Raw genomic sequence first — 22,961 nt, 5'->3', positions numbered from 1 at the left:
TAAGTAAAAAAAAAAAACTCGTTTAATGACAATTTAAGTTTTTCTTTTTTTTTTTTTTTTTTTTTTTTTTTTTTTTTTTTTTTTTTTGTAATGGGCTACCCTTTGGTACAATCGAGCTAAGACTAGGGAAACATTAGCAATTTAAGTTTCAATATGTTGAGTTTTTGTCTTTGTTCGAGAAAGTCTACCAGACCTCATCTCTTGTGGTCAGATGCAGTGGCGGACCCAAGATTTTTGTTGAAGGGGGGCCTCCGCGGCTCCGGCGTTGTTTGTTAACTAACTATTGAAAACTTAAAAAAAACCATCCAACCTTAAGCAAAGAAAATAATATAATATCAAGAAGCTGAAAGAAAATGATGCAAAACACATTACTTTCCTATTTAAATAAATCTACGAAAAGCAAAACCTTGAAAGCAAATATGTAAAATCACATCCAACTCACAAGAAAATTTTGATGTGGAAAAACCTCTTAAATGCGAAGAGAGCAAAAAATTACAAGAATCTAACAATCTACTTAAATCCAATATAAGCAAAAGAGTTCACAGCAATCACAATCTACCAAAAATATTCTATATAAATAAAGTCCAATCACAAATCTAATACAAGTAAAATACATAAATGTTTATAAGAAATAAATTAAAATCACCGGAGAAGCAGTCAACTTTAAGCTTATAACTCCAAATCCAACTATTAAAATCAAAACTCAACCATCGAAAATAAAAATTTAGCAAAACTTTGCTCATTTATCATCAGCCAAACATCTGCCAAAAATATACTTAAATAAAAAAATTAGAATTTAGAGCAATATTACTAAACGAAAAAGAGGTAAAAAAAACATAAAGTTTGCTCATTTTCTCATCAATCTAACGATTAAACACACTTAATAAATTAAAATAAACAAACCATAGTATTCAGAGCAAAATACAAAACAAAAAAAAAAAAAATTGTCAAAAAAATGAACAAAACTTAGCATCATTTTCTCATCAACCTAACAACTAAAAATAGCTTAATAAAATAAAATAAAAACTATAGAATTTAGAGAAAATACGAAAGATAAAGACAGTAAAAAAAAATAATAATAATGAACAAAACTTTGCCTCATTTTTTCATCAAGGAAACACAGTTAACAAAAAAAAAAACTAAGAATTCAGAGCACAAAAAAAAAAAAATAAAATAAAAATAAATAAACACATTAAAAGAAAAAAATGGAAAAATCAACCTCATTTTCTCGGTAACCAAACATGCAAAAAACAATTGAAAAGAGCGAATACCTTAGAATTTAGAGGTTGAAGTTGAAGAGAAGAGCGAGGGTGAGTGTGTTCAAAGGTTAGGTCTTGTATAGTTGCACAAAATTGATAATTATTGGTTTGAAAGAATGATTATTCTTTCAATTATCTGTATAAGGTTTGCTTTTTTTTTTTAATTTCAGAAAATTGGTAAAGGTCATTTGTAGAAGTGGGTTTTGTAATATTATAAAATTTACTCTTGATGAATTTTAGGGAACTTTATGACAATCTATAAACTTCAGGAGAATTTTTGTCCACGTTGAAAGTTTTTACTAAATTTCAAAGGACATCATTGCTAGGAATGAGTACTTAAATTGTTTCTGCAAAAGCTTCTGAGTTAAGAGGAAGAGATGGTGTATTGCAGAGGCATTTTTGCATCATTAAAGTTGCGGTGGTTTTTGTTGCATAAAATATGTTAGTGAAAAATGAAAATGCCCTCTGTTCTTGGATTCTTCACACTCATTATTTGGTTATCCCATAAAATCAAAAGCAAAAATTTTTAAATTTTTATTTACTCATTTGAGGGTAGGCCCAGGCCTATTCTCAAATGGCCTGGGTCCGCCCCTGGTCAGATGGCAAGTCTTTTAGCTATTGGGGTTAGTTATACTCAAGAGTTTTGTGTTTAAGTCTCGAGTGAAGCAATTACTAAGTTTATCCAGAAAAAACAAAAAAAGTCTATTAGGTTTTGTGTTAAAGTGAAAGAATCCTAGTGCATGAATATTGATTATGAGTAAATGTTTTGAAAGACATCGTTTTGTAAAAATATTTTCCTTTGTTCTTTTTGTTTATGGAAAAACTTTAAATTATTTATTGAGTTAATGCTCATTCGAGCTTATTGTGATTCACATCTTACCAATGAATAATTATATAGAGGGTTTACCGAGTGTGCTATTGACTCTCCACGTTTTATCTTATTAGTAGGGGTGGTCGGTTCCGGGTACCCTATATTTTTTGAAAGAACCGGAACTGGAACTGACGATTCCTTGAAATTTGGAACCAGAACCGAAACTGATGGTTCTGGTTCCTAAGTACCCAGAACCAGAACCTGTAACAACGGTTCCGGTTCCGGTTCTAGATACCCTGTAAAATTACAATGACCTTCCAAAATTTTTAAAATGGCAAAAAACCCTTAAAAACTTACAAATACCCCCCCATCTGGCACTTGTTAACAAAAATAAAATTATAAATTGTAAATTCAAAATTACAAACTTCATTACTTTGTAAAGGTAGATTCTCAAAAGTCAAACCAACTTACTTTAAATGTTATGAAATATAAATATAAATCTATTCACATTATTTTTTCTACAAAAGCTTTTATTAACCCCCCTAATCTTTAATTTTATTTTATATTAGTCTCGGTTCCTGGTTCCGGTTCCTAACTATAGGAACCGAAACCGCACAGTAACGGTTCCAAAAATTTGGAACCGGAACCTACCCATTGATGATTGGTTCTAGGTAGGAACCGAAACCAAACTCAAGGTACCCGCCAGTTCCGGTTCCAATCGGTTCTTTTGAACACCCCTACTTATTAGACCCCAATTACTATTTTTTTTTTAATTACAATTTTATTCATTATTAAAATTACTACCTATCTAAAGTAAATTTTCTGATATTAATTCGAATTATTTATTTTATTTTCTACATCGTAAATCTAAAATAATATACATGAATTGATAAAATATATGTGTTAAATTCTTTAGGTTTATTTTATTCTTTTTTTATTGTTTTTAAATTTCAATTGATTTACATTTTCCGAGAATTTTTACGTTTGTTATTATTATTATTTTTTAAGAAAATATAAACAATTAACTTGATTGATATGTTAAATGAAGATAAAAGATATAGACTATATATAAATAAGTATTTAGAAAATATAACATGAATAGTGAAAATATAAATGTAAGAGTTATTTTGTAAATAGACTAGGTTCATTTACAAATTTAGATATGTTATATAAATTTTAGAAGAGTTAATTTAGAAGTTGGGTTTATTAAAAAAAAAAAAAAATGATTGCGGCAAATAACATCGCTCTTAGCATTAACAAAGTGTAATTAATGGACGATCAATAGTGATTTATTTCAATTGTTATGGTTACATTATTAAGTAAAAATCACTCCTTTGAAATCTTTAAACTTTTGGGTGTGTGTCAAATGTCACCGGTCGGAAGTTCCACACCCAAAAAAGGCTAATCTTATCGCATATGGATGTTTGACAGGACACCGAAAGATAGTTAAGGTCTGTTATGATATCATTGTCATGGGTTAGGAGTTTCACACCCTAAAGAGTAAAGACTAATCCATTAACTGAAGGGACTCTTCCTTTATAAGCCCAAAATCTCTCTAATGTATTTCGGATGTAGGATCCGTGACACAAAACACATAATAAAAAAGCATACGAAACTAAAGAGAAAATATTATTTAAATATATTAATTTATATAATAGACGCTGGATCACTGTTTTTTTTTTTTTCCCCCCCAACTGTATAAATAGAGGAAATTTATTTTCATTTTGTTACGTATTGCTACTATTTCAAGGAAGAATGTTTAACCCTTCAACATATCATCAATATATAATGAACTTGATGTATTTATAGCAGTAAACTTGCAGCTCTACACCATTACATGATAATCTCAATACAATTTCTGATCATCAGGACCGATTAAAACACTGCAACTTTATTTAAATCATGGAGATATATATATGGCAACACCTTATAAATCTCAATTGGCCTTAGCTTTATTTCTCTTCCTGCTCATTCCCATCTTAGTTAATTCTGCAGAATTAACCAAAAATGAAAACCAAATTATTAAGTAAAATAATGTGTAACTGAAACTGAAAATTCGGTTTTGTAAGTAAATACGCAAATGGAAAATTAAACTCACTTGGCGCAGTTGGTGTACGGAGAGATGGGAATATTCAATGGAACCCCACACTTTCCAGGAACAGATGAGGCTGCATCTTGATTGATATTTGGATGTTTAGCAGCAGCTGACTTCACGCACTCACAAGCTGCTTGTCTATCTGCAGTGGTTGGAGTGATTGCCTTTATATTTCTTACCCCATCACAGCATGCAGTTGAAGGATTTTGCCCAGCAGCCTCCAAGTAAGGCATGCAAGAGGCTAAAGACGCCGCGACTTGGCCGCATTGGACGGCTTCTCCAGGCTTCACCATGAAGTATACCATGGCTACTGCCAGCACAAACATCACAATGCTCTTCATTTTTACTAAAGGACTCTTTGAGATTGGAATTCAGTGAGCTTCTGATGACTTGGTGATGAATTATATGTGAAGGCTCATACGGGGTATGTATAGCACATATTGGCGACGAAAAGAGTTGGAGTATGGATGTCATTGGAAAACAGAAACAGTTACAAGTTTTTGGCTTCTAATCTTCCCTAAAATGTCATCAAAATAGTAAGATGATAAGCTTTTCGAATTCATGATGGATGGATGATGTGCATTTCTTCTCTTTCGGTTGAAAGAGCTTCTCTTTTTGCAGGATGAAACCAAACTGGGAGGTTACCAATGTTTCCTGCAACTTATCAAAGAGTATAGTAGGAATGATTTAGAGAATAGTAAGACTTGATGAAGACTGTAGAAAATTACAGAAATTACAAAGGTAACTGATCCTGTAACAAGCAAATCCAAAAAAAATCATGGGGACTTTGACTTGAATTTTATTGCATTTGATGATAGACTCTTTTCACTTACTAAATTTTAAAGGTCAAACTAGATTCATCAAAAATTTCTTCCATTAATTTCTCAAGACATTTTGACATTGAAGGGGTGATATAATTTTCCAATCTCCCACCAACCCTTTTCTGAAGTAACCATCTTTTCTGTATCAAGCAGAGCTTTTTCCGATTTTGTTCACCTTCAAATTTCTCAGGTTGTCAAAAGACTCAAAACTACATAATTTTGACATTTCTTCTACTATTCCTTGACTATTTTCTTCCTTGGATAAAGAACTTAGTAAAAAGTCAGCCATAAGCAGCTCCGCGGTGAATTGGCCCAAGAAATACTATAAGGAGATGAATTGGTCCAGAGGGTTCTTAAAAAAGTAAACAACACAACTAGAATTCACAGTGGAAGGTGGTAGTAGTGAAGCACGTGGAGTATGCTTTGCGAAAATCCTTGGCGTAGTTAGTTTTTCCAGATTAGGAGATTGATTTTTGTTATAGAGTTCAAACTAAAGGACATTCATCTGTTCATTGATTAGCATCAAAAGATTCATGGACATTCATCAATTTCAATGCTGGATCAATCTGTTCATTAATTACCATCTTCCAAATTCTGCATTACTATATAAATAAATAAATAAAAGTCTATGAAGTAGAAGGGTTTTATTCATTCATTTAATTAGTTAGAAAATAAAGTAGTGCTCCATCGTTCTTTGTGATCCTTCACTGGCTTGGTAAGAGCCATAAGATATGGCTCTGCAATTTTAAATGGGATGATCACAGATAACAACTGATTGTGCTTTATGAAATTTCTTTTTGTAGATGGAAATTTATGGATATTGTAACATATGTTATGAATCTTCCAGTGCCATATTCTCACTTTTGTGCTCTGCCGCCCTTCTATTTACTATGCCTTGCCTTTAGAATGATTGGTGCATATATTTATAATATTTTCTTCAATTGTGGTTAATTCACTTACCAGTTATGGCGATTATATTGACTTTTGTAATTGCTTAAAAAAATTTCCCCATTAAAATAGTATCTCATATGTGGATATATGAAACAAATTCAGCTTATATAAGTTCTTGTTGATATATATTTATTTGCAGTATATTGAATGATTCTATATAATTGTTGGAGTTTTTGACCACTTCAGTATTAATGGGTGACACAGACGCATTTGAGGGTCTCAGTATAAATATTAACTATGTTAAACGTAGCCTGTTAATTGGATGAATCAGGATAAATCATATTTATTTTTTCTTTCTTTTTACTGTTTGTGGTTTGTGTGTGTTTACTAGTTTTGGTTTCCTATTAATCTCCATTCGTTTAATAATCTCACCTATACTCGCATAAAAAGAAAAATTTTGTCAACTTGTTATGTATTGCCTTCCTTTGGGTTGTTTCTGATCAACAAGAATAACCAAGAATGTTTAATTTATTGCATAAACCATTACAGGAGAATCTCAAGAATTTTGCATAACACGGCATCAAACAGCAAGATTATGGAAATGGCAACTCCCATAACGATCTTTATTTCTCATCCTGCAGGTCTCTTCCATCTTAGTTGATGCTGAGAAAGTAACCGAAAACAAAGTTAAGCTTAGCTGGAACTGGATTATCAATTTCTTAAAGTAAATGAATATGCGTATTCTGAAAATTAAACTCACTTTGCACAGTTGGTGTTCTTGGAGATGGGAATGTTCAATGGAACCCCTCATTTTCCAGGGAGAGATGAAGCTACATCTTGATTGATATCTGGATGTTTAGCAGCAGCCGACTTCACACATTCACAAGCTTCTTGTCTATCTGCAGTTGTTGGAGTGATTGCCTTTATATTTCTCACCCCATCACAGCATGCAGTTGAAGGATTTTGCCCAGCAGCCTCCAAGTAAGGCTTGCAAGGGGCTAAAGACGCTGCGACTTGGCCACATTGAACGGCTTCTCCAGGCCTCACCATGAAGTAAACCATGGCTACAGCCAACACCAACATCACAATACTCTTCATCTTTACTAAAGGACTCTTTTAGCTTCTTCTCCAAGGAGTTTCTGCCTTGTTGATGAACAATAGCAGAGGGGTGAAGGGGTGTATTTGTTGCACATATTAGCGATGAAAAGAGTTGGAATTGTGAGGGATATGGCATAACAAAAACAGTTAAAAGGCTTTTGGATTCTACTCTGCCTTGAAACATCCTTAAAAGTAGTAAAGAGGATAAGCTTTTGGATCATATATTTCTTGTCCATTACTGTTCTGTTTCTGTTTAGTTCCTACACAAACTTTGATGACGCATACATGTTGCTCATTTCTATTCTTTCAATTGAAATGATGCATCTCTTTCTGCCAAATTTATAACCAACATTTTTCTTAGAGGCCAATTATGTTTATTGGCAGAAAAGAACACGACTAAATTAAGTAGATCACCATACGAAGAATGATAAAATTTTGGTAGAGTTGTAGCTGCAGTTCAACTCACCCTTAAAACTGACTTAGAAGGGGTGGCTGTCCACGTGGTTTGGTAACCCACACATCTAACTCATTATTTAGCGATGCGAGACTCAATTAAGATCGTTATAATCGTTATAATTATCATGCTTTCGTGACCGTTCGTAGTTGATAGGACTTTTATACCTAAATCAGGCCAAGCTGTCTAATGTCACGTACGGCCCAAATTAAAGGTCTATTGGACCTTCCTTGATGAGAGATTTAGATCCGAAGAGTATCCAAAAAATATGTCAAGAAGCTTTCAAGATACTCTAAAATATTCTTCACCAAAGAGGCAGCAAAATAAGATTAGGATTCTTTATTATGATATGATTAATCTTGGATATCTAATTTATTAGATTTGTATAGATCTGGACGGTCATGTTTATTTTTAAAGGCCAACAAGAAACTCCCTACATTATACCTAGGTCTAACACCACTTGTAACAACCCAAACTCACTCGAGGATGCCCATCTGGGTATTAACCCACATGCCAAGGCCATCAAACTTGATATCAGAAGCCCTATTGAAGAATGGATCATTAAAAGTAGTCAACATCAAATGTACTATACTACTATTAACAAGTTGCATAATATTCATGAATAGTCATAAATCATCTACAATGCTTGATCAAGCTTTTCATTAGCATCTTCCAAGTTTTACTCTATTAACAGAGTGAAGGGAAAGAAGGCTTTCATTCATCTATTGGATTAGAAAATGAAGAAGTGCTCGTTCTTTATACCTCTTCACTTACTTGGTAAGTGCCAAAGGAGATGGCTCTGCAAATTTCATTGGATTACACACACACACACANGCCTGTGATAATGATCTGTATTCAGATTCTGTAGATGGTTTTGCAACTACTTTCTACTTCCTTGAACTCCCTTGAATTAAATTCTGACCAAGGTAAATGCAGTAGCCTAAAGTAGATTTTCGATCATTTGTGCTACTAGCCCAATTAGCATCACAATATCTCTCTAGAATGAGATTTCCAAAAGGTTTAAAGCTCAATCCATGATGAAGAGTACCCTTGAGGTATCAAAAGAGCCTTTTACATGCTTGTCAGTGTATTATAGTTGGACTTTTAAGAAATTGACTTAGCTTATTCATTGCAAAAGCTAAGTTAGGTCTTGATAAAGTCAAATACTACATGGCTCCTATTGTACTCCTGTATAGAGTGGGATTGTAAAACAGCTCACCATCTTGTAAAGACAATTTAGAATTTGCACACATAGGAGTAGGATTGCTCTTAGCATTGAGCATATTTGCAATAAGTCAATAGCATACTTATACTGAGTTAAAAATAATGCTTCTGGAGTTTTGAAAACCTAAAATCCAAAAAAGTGATCGAGAAATCCAAGTGTCTTCAGAGAGGATAGTAGAAAAGGTAAAAAGTAAATCAACATAAAGTTGTATGCCAGGTGGTGAATTTTTTTGTGAAATAGGAGAAGGAATAGAAGAATGTTTAGGAGAAGAAATAGTTGTTGTTGTAGAGGTAAGAGTAATAAGTACTCTTGGAATTGTAATATCAAACCAGTGAAGAGATTTTAGAGACAATAGTGAAGCCACAATAATTGCTTATAGTGTAGGATTCTTCATTATATAGAAAACTGTTACAAGTATTAAAAGCTAACAATAACAGTACAAGCTATACAAGGAAAGATATCTACATATTCTATATTTACAACTAATCAACTCCTATATATTTGTACAACGTCTGTATTGCCGTGTATTGCTCCTTAATGCTTGGATTGATTCTCTGTTTGATTGCTGCCTTGATTGTCTCCAGATTGATTGCTGCCTTGATTGTCTCGAGATTGATTGCTGCCTTGATTGTCTTCAAGGAATAATGCTCTATTATCGCCAACACCCCCCTTCAAGTCAAGTGTGGTTGGCAACACTTGAAGCTTGGATCGGAATAGCAAAAACAGAGGTTTTGTTGGACTTTTGGTGAATATGTCTGCTATTTGCAAGGTTGATGGAACATGTTTAATCTTCAATATACCACTGCAGACTAATTCCTAACAAAGTGAATATCAATATCAATATGCCTGGACCTTCGTTGAGCTACTGGATTTCGAGTCATGAAAATGGCACTTGTGTTGTCACAAAGTAACATTGGCGTTCTGTTGGTTGAATTTTTAAATCATGAAGAATGTTTAACAACCATTTAACTTCAGTTGCAGCAAGTGCCAATGCTCTATATTCGGATTCTGCCTAAGACCGAGATACTGTGGACTGCTTTTTGGAAGTCCATGAGATTAAATTGTCACTTAGAAAAATTGCATATCCTGATGTTGATCGACTTGTGTTTGGGCAACCAGCCCAATCAGCATCTGAAAAAGCTGAGATTTTGAGATTGTTTGATGGACTGATGTTGAGTCCGAAATGGAGAGTTCCTTTAACATATCTGAGAATTCTTTTTACGGCTTGAAAATGTTGCTCTCTTGGTGCATGCATGAATTGACTTACTAAATTTACTACATGTGTAATATCCGGCCTGGTAATGGTGAGATATTGCAGTGTATGTAAAACCCCTCCCTAGCCGGGTATTTCTTCAGTATCCTTTGGCCATTGAGAACCTAGAAAACGCACGCCTAAGAAAGAAGTTTATTTTAAAATCCTATTTAAAGAATAAACTTGTAGTTTAAAAAAACATATATATATATATATGATATATATATAATATATATATATAATATATATATATATATATTTATTTATTTTATTATTAATTTAATTTCTAAACTAAAATAAGTTCATTGTATAAATATAGTTTCCTTTCTTGGAGTAAATTATGAATCCATAGTATACTTACTGAACACTGCACCTTTTACAAAATTTACTAGCAATTTGATTTCCTTTATAATACAACATATTTACTCCATTATAGAATATGGACATATTTACTACATATGAAATAGGAACATATATACAACTAAATATTAGAAAACCATTCGATAGTCATCATTAAAACATCCCTTCATGCTCATAGCGTCCCTCGGAATCCTCTCCCAGCTTCATGCCTTAATCCTTACCTACAAACATTTTAAAATATTTCGTGGGGTGAGCGCTAATCGCTCAGTAAGGAATATGTCCATTTATAAACTATTAAGGTTCATTATACAAGTATATTACTAGGACGTTACCTACCTACAAAACATGACCTTCATTCTTTGACATAGCAAGTCATAAAACATATCATACATTTGGACTTTTCTCAAAACATAAGTCATAACTAACCATACATACTATAACGTAGAACATAATGACTTATGAAATATTCATGTACATGGCATGCTTATTCTTTGTCTTTATACTTGATGGTTTCATTAGTCTTTGTATCCGATCGGATTCATTGAACCATTACCTTGTTCTTGGTCGTCACCTCAAAGGACTCATGGTTTCAAAGAATTCCATTCCTCTGATCTTGGTTTATATCTCAGAGAATCATGGAATTCATTCTTAACATTTCATAAATTTTTCATAAGACAACTAAATAAGCTATATGCATTACCATTATGAATGCAAACATATGGACTAACATCTCCCATGCTCAATCATACTACATTCTCCTACTAAACTTCTTAACTCAATTCATTCAACTTCTCATACAATACAGGAAATTTCAGTAGTAAGATTTTAGGGGTTTATTAGAATTAAAACAATGGAATTTCCATTAAGAAGGTGGATGCCATATAGTTCGTCACTTTTCAAGCAATTTTTTCCTTATCTTCTAATTTTAATTTATTTTTTGCTAAAACATAAAGTTTTAGTCTGTTCCTCAAATTTTTAACACTTCAAGAATCAATTCAATCGGATTTCTATAACTTCAGTTATGACTGATTAGTGAAGCATGTATAGTAATAAGTCTCAAAAAGCCAAATCCGAATTCTATTCATTTTAACCATGTCACCTTCATTTGCACATTCATATCATTTGCCATATCATTCTTAGTATAAAAGGCCATAAAAACCTCCCTTTTTACAGAACCAAAAAGTTCCAAAACATCGTCCAACTACAAATCTCTTAATTGGCATAATCATCCTCCACATGCACACATACACCAATCAACACACCCATTTAAACAATCCATAACCAAAACATAGCATCACACTCATATTAACATAAATAAATGTAAGTTTCATAAACCCTAGGTGTTATCAATTGTAGTCATAAGGGAGATTTTTTTCCTTACCTTAGTATACAAAGCACAAGGACACTCCTCCTTAGCTCCAAATGTTCACCCTTTCTACCTTACACATATAACCACTTATGAATTTCTCTTTTAACTAAAAGATCAGAAAAACTAGGGTTTTGAAACTCACCTTAAACCTTGAAATTGTAGTTCTTTAAGTGTGGATGGTGATCTCCTTTGAAAAACAACTTGAAACCCTAAGAAAATTTGAGAATAAAATACTTGAATTAGTGGCTTTTATGGTGGATTTGAGAGATGAAGAAGAAGATGATATATTTGGGGTGTACAAGGCCGACTACTCTCTCTTAAAACCTTGTAAATATTTATTCCATTGTTACTCTAATGTGATTGGTCAATCAAATTTAGATATAAGGGTCATTTGGCATAAATTTTTCATATAAGGGCGTTTTGGTCATTTCTAGCATAGCATAATGATTAGCATTCATTTAATGCCATTTGACTTCTTTAAAACACTTAACAATTAAGCAATCCCATTAGGTAAATGACTAATTTACCCTTGGAGAACTTTTATGGATACTTATTTCATATGGATTTGTATGAAAAGATCATTATACCCTTGGTTATCGTTTACGCCATTTAACCATATCAATTAACTTTATGACCATTCTACCCTCATTTCTCTTCAATGACATCACCCCTTACACTTTATAATGGCCACATCTCGAAATACATGTAAATTGACCATTTTACCCCTCCATTCAAAAAAGAAAATTACTTGAAAAGGTAAATTTCATACCTTAGGGCATTGGAATAATACGCGGGGTTTACAGTGCACCAACAAGGGATTGATAAGTTGTTGGTGAATGAAAGAGAGGACTATCAATAGTCAAATGATTTGAGACAATCATTGGTGTTGCAATTGGCTTTGAATCATGGAGATCAGCTTGGATAAGGATATCTCTTGCATACTTCACTTGACTGAGGAACATTCCCTTTTGAGAATGAGTAACTTCTAGGCCCAAAATATAATTGAGATTGCCAAGATCCTTCATAGAAGACTCTTGCCGTAGCTTGTTAATGAAAGTGTCAAGGAGAGACACATTGTTGCATGTGATGATAATATCATCCACGTATAAGAGTAAATAAATGATGCCATTGTCCGATGAATGAACAAATAAACTAGAATCAGCTTTGCTGCAATTGAAACCAATTTTGATTAAAAAATTGCTAAAGCGATGGAACCATGCTCTCGGTGCTTTTTCAAACCATAGATTGCCTTTTTGAGGCGACAAACATGGTTTGGATGAGAAGCATCAATATATCCCGGTGGTTGTTCCATATAAATCTCTTCTTGTAGGAGACCATGCAAGAAGACATTTTTAACGTCAAGTTGACGTATATTCCAGCCACGAGAGACTGCAATAGAGAGTACAATGAGAACTGTAGAGGCTCTAACAACTAGACTAAATGTGTCATGAAAATCAACTCCATAGAGTTGAGTATAGCCTTTGGCAACAAGGCGTGCTTTGAGCCTATCAAGGTTGTGGGATCAGAGGTAGCGGAAGGCATAGATGTGGAGCCATCAATATATCCATACTAGTTTTGACATTGCAGTAGAGGGACTACTTGGCTACACCAAAGAAGAAAATTGTTTGATGATAGCTTGATTGTTACCATGTGAACCATGGTATTAAAGGAGAGTGTAGAAGAATTTTATGAGGCCATAGAATTGAGTGGAGGTTAATCCTAACCTGGCTCTGATGCCATGAAGAGATTTTAGAGACAATAGTGAAACCACAACAATTGCTTATGGCGTAGGATTCTTCATTATATAGAAAACTGTTACAAGTATTAAAAGCTAACAATAGCAGTACAAGCTATACAAGAAAAGATATCTACATATTCTATATTTACAACTAATCAACTCTTATATATTTGTACAACGTCTGTATTGCCGTGTATTGCTCCTTAATGATTGGATTGATTCTCTGTTTGATTGCTGCCTTGATTGTCTCTAGATTGATTGCTGCCTTGATTGTCTCCAGAGAATAATGCTCTGTTATCGCCAACAACCAGAACATGTTATAAACAAATATCATTCAGACACAATCATTTAGATCTATTTATATTTCATATAAACAAGAATGACACTAAAAGGTGTAAACTGAGAAACTGATTGAATATAAGTAGTTGACTCTTCATATATATATATATATATATATATATATATATATATATCGAGTAATAATGCTACATATAGAAACTATTTATACAAATTATTCTCTATAAACTAATGTGGTAACTTTGCATGTTTATCATGTAATCTCTTTTAATTATTTAATTTATTTTTAAATTTAAAGTTACTCAATCATCTTAAAACACATCAGTTTATTATTATAATGAAGTTATAACTAAATAGAGGTGTACCTACATAAATTACTGTTTTAATTTTTTATTTTATAATTCACGTTTTAATATTAGGATTTCAATTTATTATTTTAGTAGTCATTGCTACAATTAGACAAGAAGATAAAAGAAATAATCTTGAAGATAATAGTATGGAAATACAAAATATTTTGTACCAAAAAACTCTTAACATGCTTGAGAAACTAGAAATATTTTAACTTCAACAAGAAGGTATCCATGCTAACAAGTTATTATATAATTGCAAGTTAAAAGATGTGCTAACAACTTTAAAACATAAATCATTGTCCCAACACAACTTTAGATAAATATTTGATTTCATCTTAAACCTTTAATGTAACATAACATATATTTTTTTGCAATACACAAATAATTATTACTATGTAGAGGCAACTTTCTTAATACGTGAATTAAAAAAATTATAACTTATTACAATTTGAAATTTATTTCTATTTATAACTATCCCAAGTTAAGACTAAATTTTTTTTTATAACTATATAGGTATTATTCCTATATAGAATATTATTATAAGAAGGTTTTACTGTATATATATAAAAGGTTTAATTATGAGAAATAAAACTACAGGGGGTTCACTAAAACTTAACCTTGTTAATATTATTTTTTGTTTACTTTGGCTCACAACAATCAACTATGTTTATTAAAAAAAATATTAATATAAATAGATACACAAAGTCATAACTAACTCAAAAAAAAAAAAAAAAAAAAATTTTAGGGTGCGTTTGGCTCCCTATTTCTACCCATATTTCCAATCCTATTCTCCAAATATTGTTCGGCACATTATTCCAGAAATATTACTATATTTTTTTAATTACTTTTAAACCCCTTAAGTTTATTAATTTCATTAAATACCCCCAGGATTTTTTTTAAAAAAATTAACAAAAACATCCCCATCAACCCATACTTGCTAGATTCTAGCAACCACTGTAGGTGGTAGTTGGAATCTGTACGACGGCCTACACCATGACCAGAACTAGCCGGTAGTTCACCGATCTGCCCTTTTCCAGCCAGATCTGGCCATCAGTGACGGCCAAATCTTGGCCATCGTTGACCGAAAATGACAGCCAAAGATGGACTTCTTTGGCCTTTTCTGGCCATCGATGGCTATATCTGGCCGTACATCTGGCCTTTTCTGGCCAGATCCGTGGTGGATCTGGCCGAAAAAGGCCATAGTGACACGTTATGACACATATCCGACCGGTTTGTGTCGTAACGCAATTTTTTGGCCAGATTCCGACGGTGGTGGCCGGAATCTGACACTGTGGGTGGTGGGGGTGTTTTTGTCATATTATATGTTGGGGTGTTTAATTAAATTAGCAAACCTAGGGTTTTTTTATAAATTTTACCTCGTAATACTCCCCTATTCAACTACCCAATATTATTCCCAAAATTCTATCCAAAATAATAAACCAAACGCACCCTTAGTTTTTCAAGTCATTTGTTTTTATTTATGAACTCATGCATATGAATTCTTTTAATTCAAACAAAATAATCTTTATCATTACAAACATGCATAGATGCGGCAGAATCTAAAACCCAACCTTTTTCACCCTTTGAAGTTTGAGTTTCATCTTGATATGTTACTAAAAATTCACCTTCATTATTAGCAACCCAAGCATCATCCTTCGAATTCTTTACCTGTTGAGCCTTTTTGAAAGCAAGCATATCCTCCATTAATTTTTTGTAGCATGGTTGGATATGTCCCTTCTCTCCACAATAATAATACTCCTTATTACTGTAATATCTGACTTTTGATTTATCACCCCTCTCTTGAGTCCTCCCTCGATTAGAACCTTCTACAACTAGTAGATCTTCTTTAAATAATGAGTTCTCTGATCCTATAAACCTTTCATTCTCATGCAACAAGGCAATCAGATCATCTAATTTTAAAGTAGATCTGTCTACCAACAAAGTTTGAACTAAAGGTCTATAATATTTAGGCAAAGATGACAACAATATCAATGTCTTTTCTTCATCCTTTAACTCATCAGAAATAGGCAACAATTGAGATACTAGCCTATTAAATTCATTTAAATGATCATGGAGACTCGTACCTTCATCTATCTTCAGAGAATACAAATCCATCTTCAAACACAACCTGTTAGTCAACAATTTCGATGCATAAATACCTTCCAATCTTTTCCACAAACCCTTTGGTTAGACTCAGTCAACACGTTGTACTTTATCTTTGGAGCTAAAGCCAACTTGGTTGTACTGACAATTCTTCTCTGAATTCTATTCCATTCTCTATCAGACATCTTCTCTGGCTTACTTTCTTCTAATGCCTGATCAAGAACTTGTTGTACCAAAAGGTCTTGTATCGAACTTTGCCAAAACATAAAATTAATATTACCATCAAATAAAGGAACCTCAAACTTAGATATACCTCCAAAAAATTTGAGATGTTTGACAATCGTTGATCTACTTATCACGAGCCGTGGGCTCTAATACCATTGTTGAAAAAAGATCCCCACAATTCAAACGTAAAATTAAAGCAAGCAACCAAAAAAAAAAAAAAATAATAATAATAATAATAAAGAAAAAAAACACAGGAATTTTAAAGTGGTTCTGCCCAACCAATTTAGCGTATGTCCACTATCCACTCAAATAATCCATTAAGCAAAAGCTTACAACTGTGCAATTTTTAGAAGAGAAAAATTGCAAACTCCTTACACTATCCCAAAAAGCCCAATTACACCCTTAATAACAGCCCACAATAACTATTCTTTTGGTGTCTATTTTACACTTTTTGAGATACTTAAAAAGCCTAATCTACTAGTCTATTTAAAGGGGAGAATCCCCTTGCAACTCCCATTCCTAAGCAATATGGGATTCAAGGCACAATCCCAACAGTAACATCCACAATTAGGAGCACAATGACATAGCTACTTAGAACTAAAAAAAAAAAAAGTTTATATAATTAAAAAAAAAAAAAGTTTACACAATTTATAAATCACTTCAAATAAAACAAAACACATCAATAGACCACCACGATGATAAAACTTATAGGTGGTAAATAACGACACTTTTCCCAAAATTTGGTTTTAAGAAATTATAAATATCGTGACAAATGTAATTAATGTATGTTTTTTGATAATAATTATGGAGGTAATAGTTATGAGATTGTCTAATGATAAAGATTTGTTGGTGATTTTATGGTATTAGAATAGAGTCGGGCATTTGGGACCGGGTCCAAAAACCCGTTCCTAGTAGGCCTGGTCCCAAAATCGGACCAGGCCTAAAGAGGAGTGCTCAGTCCCTCCACTGGGCCCTTCCTAGACAATTACATAAAACTCCCTATAAATTTTAAAATAAATAGAAATTGTAAGGGTTAAAATAAAATTTTACAAGATTTAAAAAAAAATAAAAAAATTTGCATTTAATAATCGTTGGCTACCAGCCAACAGTCACATGACCGTTCACCGTTAGGGTTGTAAACGAGGTAAAAGCTCGTTTAGATCTCGGCTCAATAAGGCTCAAGTCGACTCGACTCGAACTCGGTTTGTTAACCGAGTCAAGTTCGAACACAGTGAAGCTCGGGTTGTGGGCTCACGAGCCTGGCTCGGCTCGCGAGCCTAGCTCGGCTCGTGTAAGCACTGTACACTTACGCAAGGTGCTTTGGTGATTTTTTAAACTATTAGGTATTAAACTGATATTTTTTAGTGAAAAAAGTTTAAAAAAATGACAGTTCCCCCCCTCTCAAAAGTGCAAATTCTTTAACACGATACACCAAAATACCAAGTTAATTTCAGTTCCCAATCCTAGTTGTCCTAAATCCCAAATCGCAAACAAAGACCCCCAAATCCCAATTCTCAATTTCTTCAAAACTCAAACCCCAAATCAAAACCCACCTCGCCTTGGCAAACTTTCTCTCCAAAAAAACCGCCGCTCTTCTTGGCATCTTTCTTCCTATATCAATTCCATTAATCAACCTGAAACTCCTATTGATTCTGATTTCGAGGACTTTTCCGTTCCACAAGAAGAAAAACAACATACAGAGTCTTCATCCGATGGTCCTGTCGGTGAAATTTTACAAATTGCAAGGAATCTACCGGAGAATTCCACGTTAGGTGAAGTCTTAGGGGGTTATGAGGGAAGAGTAAGTAAAAGAGAGTGTGTTCAAATGTTGGGGTTGATGGTAAAGGAAGGTCTTTTGATGAGTTGCTTGTATTTTTATGAGTGGATGAGATTGAAGGAACCTTCACTTGAGTCACCATGCGCTTGTTCTGTTTTGTTTCCAATATTGGGAAGGGCTAGAAGGGGAGACCTCTTGATGATTTTGTTTAAGAATTTGCCTCAAAGCAAGGAATTTAGAGACGTTCGAAATCTCCAATCTCTCTACTCTCTACTCTTTACTCCAAATCTCCAATCAAATTCTCATTCAATTTATAATTTATTCATATTATAATTTATTTATTTATATTATTCATTTTTTTTCTATTTTTCAATATCATCTCTTATTCATATTATTATTTAATTTTTTTTCATTTTAATTATTTATTATTTTATCATAAATTTATAATGGATTCCCAAAAGGATGCATTCGAAGGATCATCCCCAAATGAGTTTTACGTTCCATCCACCGAAGAAATGGAAGAGTTCAATCCATTTTCACCTTTTCCTCCAAAGGCAGCAACTGCAATTCAACAACCACATTCGGCCGAGACGAGGTGCAGCCAAACACTGCGACTCAATGGGCATAGGCACGGCCCAACCCCCCCCCCCCCCCCGGATCGTCAAAGAGGGTCATGTCTGATGCATGGCGACACTTCACCAAATCAAAACGGCCAAAGACAAATGGGGAGGGGGAAGAGTCGTTTGGGGTATGTAATTTATGTGGAACCATTATTGGCACTAAGAAGGGGACTTCGACGATGCGACGAGACTTAGAAAAGAAGTACCCTCAAATAATGCAGTTGTCCGGTACATCTTCAACCAAATTAGATAGGCAAATTCAAACTCGACTTAATTTTAATCCATAATCCTCAACTCTCTCAACATGGCAATACAATGCAGATGTTGCACGCGAGGAAATAGCAAGATTCATAGTTGGTACGGACTCTCTCATTTGTTTATATGAAAATCCTTATTTTATTCACCTGATTAAAACTACATTTTGTCTAACATATACCATTGTTAGTAGAAGTACAAGTAGAAGAGATAATAAAACTTTATAACAAAATAAATAATAAATTAAAAACAAATTTCAAAATTTTAGGAATATATCTATTGCACTTACATCAGACAAATGGGCTTGTAGATCAAAAACAAATTTTTTAACTGTCACAATACATTTCTTAGATCATAGTTGGAGTTTACTAGTTGGAGTTTACAACAAAAATTGATGGGTTTTAAACCATTATATGAAAAACATAGTGCTGACACTATTTATTTTACAATTCTTCCAGCTTTGCAAGAATATGTATTAACTAATAGAATTGTAGTGTTAACGCTTGATAATGCAGCTGTTAATACTACGACAATCTCTTTATTTGAAAAGAGATTGGATTCGAGTGGTAAAGACAAATTTTTTCACCAGAGATGTGATTTGAAAAGCAGGTTTAGATGCTATACATTCGAAGATGGAGAGGGTGCACGCAGCTATCTGATTTATTGTCGGCGGTAGCAATAAAAGATGGCAGGAGTACGTCAAATATTGTAGGCAAGAGGACCCACCGGTTCAAACTTTGAAGTTATGTACGGACATTCCTATCCATTGGAACTCCACCTACTTGATGTTGGAAAAATCTTTGCCAACCGCAAGACAAATTACAGATTTCATCAATCGGAAGAACCATCCAGAGGAAGTTATCAGCTATGATGATTGGATAGTTTGTGAACTTTTTTATTCATTTCTTAATTTTTTTTTTTATGATTCCACTAATACATTAAATGGTATTTATTATCCGACTACTAATTTAGCGTTAGATATTTTACTTCAATTTTCTAAAACTTTTGCTAATATAGATATAATGATGTTTTAATGGAAATTGTTTTAAAGATGGAAGAAAAATACGAGAAATATTGGTTAGATATTCTATTCTTATATGAATTAGGCCTTGTTGTAGATCCTAGGTTTAAATTACAGGTAGTTAACTATATAATTGCTAAGATAGGCCAGCATTTAGGACATGATTATATATCTTATTTGACTGACTTTAAGCAAAAATTGGAAATCCTTTTTTCTTTATATCAGAACAGGTACAATGGAAGTTGAAGTGGAATGTCCAAGAGAGACGATCAGGACCTTGATGAAGACCTCCATCAAGGATCGAGCATGTGGACATATATGGAACATGGCGGAAGTAGTAGCTCCAACTCGTATATACATGGACCAAATGAGTTGAATCGCTACCTACAAATGGACCTGTCCTACATGACGAAGAAGGAGAAACGTGAGATGGATTTGCTTCAATGGTGGAACCAACATCAAAGTCGATTCCCCATTGTAGCCCAAACGGCACGTGACATTTTATTTGTGCCGGTTTCTACAATTGCATCCGAGTCAACATTTTCAACAAGTGGCCAGATTGTTGAAGATAGAAGATGCTTTTTAATCGATGAGATGATTGAAGTGATAATGTATTTACGAGATTGGACTCATGCAGAGAGAAGACTACAACAGCACCCTGAAGATCCCGAACTACTCTAACACTTTAAGAACATAGATTTTAATGATTCAAATATTGTTGATGATGAAGATGAATAATTTAATAAAAAAATTATTTAATTGTTTATTTATGAAGCGTGAATGTGTGAATATTATATTTATGTTAAAATTAACCATTAATTAATTTATTATTTTTTAAAATTAATTAAACTTTTAAAAATTTACTAATCTACCCCTAAAAATTGCTAAACCCCTTTACAGAATTTCATTTCGCCCCTAAAATATAAAAAAAAGATAGGGGGAAAATAAAATTTCGCAAGCCCATAGGACCAGGACCAGTCCAGGTCCTGAAATTGCTCATGGGCCTGGGACCGGTCCCAAGCCCATGAGCGACTGGTCTCAAATGGGACCAGTCCCAAACAGGCCTAGGGGCCCGGGCCCGCTTGGGACCGGTCCTTGACCAGCTCTATATTAGAGACAATGGTGGACATACTATTACAAATATATAGTGGCTACACTAATGTAATAAGAAGATTAAACTAAGGTTGCACTAATTAATAGGGGTGTTAAAAAAAAACCCGGAACCCAGTATTGAATCAGATCCGTAACCAAATTGAATTGAAAAAAATCAAGTAGCTGGAAATTTGGTTCGGTTTCGGGTTGTTGTAAGAAGATACTCAGATTTTCAGTTTGGAACTAGTTTGTTTAGGCAAAAAACCGGTTACCCGAACCGAACCCATTTTTTTGCGTAAATTTGAAATTGATAACAATTTTTTTTTTTTTTTTTTTGTAGAATTAGTTTACTAAACCTAACCTATTTCTTCACTTCTCTAAGTTCTCTTATAAAATTATTTAAATATGTAATCTTCTCATTTCTCACTTCTGTCTAGCATCCGTCTCATGCTCCACCTGCTTCTCAATCCTTCGTCCACCATCCAAGTTCTTCAAAGGATGAAGAAATTTAATTTTTGTGATATAGATGTTGCACATATTTACAGCAAGATCTTAGGTGTACTGCAACAGATGAAGAAATCTGGCACTTCATTATCCTCAACATCTTCTATATTGTATCCACAAATTGCCATTAGTTCTAAAAGCTCCCATCTACTTATTCAGCCATGTGTGAAAGTTGAGATTGAGGTGGATGATAAGAGATTTGTTTCTCCATTTTCTTTTTCTTCTTCTGTTCTTCAGTTGACATCTCTTCTAATTAAAAGTATGTACAACTTGTTTCTATTAAAATGCACCAGCAAGTTGTTGGGCTTGGGTTTCCCTCATGTGGAGGATGGCCCAAAATCCTAAAGCGCCCCCCCCCCCCCCCCCCCCCCCCCCCAAAAAAAAGGAGATTGAGTTCTCATTTTTTTTAGTACGTGAATAGTGTGAAAAACAAGGGTACTGTTCATAGAATTAAAAATCTGTAGAAATGAGAGAGAGGTAGCCACACCAGGTTATTCCAGCGACTATCCAATGGTGAATCTGGCTCTGTTTTTGCTCAAATTTTAGAGCGTTGTTGTTGACAGTAAGATCTTCACATCCAACAATCAGTTTCATGGTAACCATCAGTTTTGTGGAGTCTTGCCTCTAGAAAGAAAACCAAATCAAAGAGTTTGAGTTGCAGAATTTCAGTCCATCTATCCTTCTTCAGCCTGATGATCGGAAGGTCATATCTAGATTGATTAACCTGATTTTTGGTTAGAACGCAAAGGACGTGTGGCTGTTCAATCTGGACGGTTGGTTTTTGGATTTTAACGGTCGAGTTTGGAGTTATACAGCCTGCATTTTGGGTGCTTTGTTGGTGATTTTACTCTACCTTTTCGTAACTCTTTTGTGTATTTCACTTTGTCAGAGTTGTGATAAAGCTCTAAATTTTGTAGAATATTATTGGTGGATTATGGCTATTGTAAACACTTTTATTACAGTGGATTTAAGTGGATTATTCGATCCTATGGTTTTTTAATCTCTTCATATTGAAGATGTTTTTCCATGTAAAATTGCTATTGTTGTTTTCAGGCATATTTGCTCAAGGTTTTGCTTCTCACAGATTTATTCAAGTAGGTAATATTTTGTTAGTGCATTATTTCCTTTCAAAGTGATATCAAAGCGAGGTTTTAGATTGTTCGAATGATGGAGGCAAATTTGAGTACAATGGTTTGTTTGAATAGAACAAATTATCATAAGTGGAAAGGGAAAATGAAAGATCTTCTATTTGTGAAAGGCTACACTTGCCAGTGTTTGCTTCGGAAAAACCTGATTCTAAAAGTGATGAAGAATGGGAGTTTGAGCATGAACAAGTGTGTGGCT

The 22,961-nt window shown here is 33.6% G+C and overlaps 2 protein-coding genes across 2 annotated transcripts; both read right to left on the bottom strand.

The window, feature by feature from the left end:
* Positions 1 to 4,049: 4,049 nt before the first annotated feature.
* Positions 4,050 to 4,506, bottom strand: LOC116118451 (non-specific lipid-transfer protein A-like). The gene is made up of 2 exons (XM_031404443.1): positions 4,169 to 4,506; positions 4,050 to 4,059 (listed from the first exon to the last, which is right to left on the bottom strand). The coding sequence occupies exons 1-2, from the start codon at positions 4,504 to 4,506 to the stop codon at positions 4,050 to 4,052; spliced, it is 348 nt and encodes a 115-aa protein (XP_031260303.1).
* A 2,178-nt stretch (positions 4,507 to 6,684) lies between these two features.
* Positions 6,685 to 11,570, bottom strand: LOC116118442 (non-specific lipid-transfer protein A-like). The gene is made up of 2 exons (XM_031404437.1): positions 11,549 to 11,570; positions 6,685 to 6,941 (listed from the first exon to the last, which is right to left on the bottom strand). Exons 1-2 carry the CDS (start codon positions 11,568 to 11,570, stop codon positions 6,685 to 6,687), a joined length of 279 nt encoding a protein of 92 aa, XP_031260297.1.
* Between the last annotated feature and the right edge of the window lie 11,391 nt (positions 11,571 to 22,961).

This window comes from Pistacia vera, unplaced genomic scaffold (genome assembly GCF_008641045.1).
Source record: "Pistacia vera cultivar Batoury unplaced genomic scaffold, PisVer_v2 Contig845, whole genome shotgun sequence".
In the NCBI taxonomy this organism is placed as follows: domain Eukaryota; kingdom Viridiplantae; phylum Streptophyta; class Magnoliopsida; order Sapindales; family Anacardiaceae; genus Pistacia; species Pistacia vera.
The sequence above is the reverse complement of the archived record's forward strand: the minus strand, read 5'-3'. Positions and strand labels throughout refer to the sequence as shown.

Coding starts and splice junctions, on each gene's coding strand:
- LOC116118451 (XM_031404443.1), bottom strand. CDS start 4,506: ATGAAGAGCATTGTGATGTTTGTGCTGGCAGTAGCCATGGTATACTTC.
- LOC116118442 (XM_031404437.1), bottom strand. CDS start 11,570: ATGAGTGTGATGCTATGTTTTG. Junction 6,942..11,548: donor GAGTGTGATGCTATGTTTTG/GTTATGGATTGT, acceptor TGTTGGCTGTAG/CCATGGTTTACTTCATGGTG.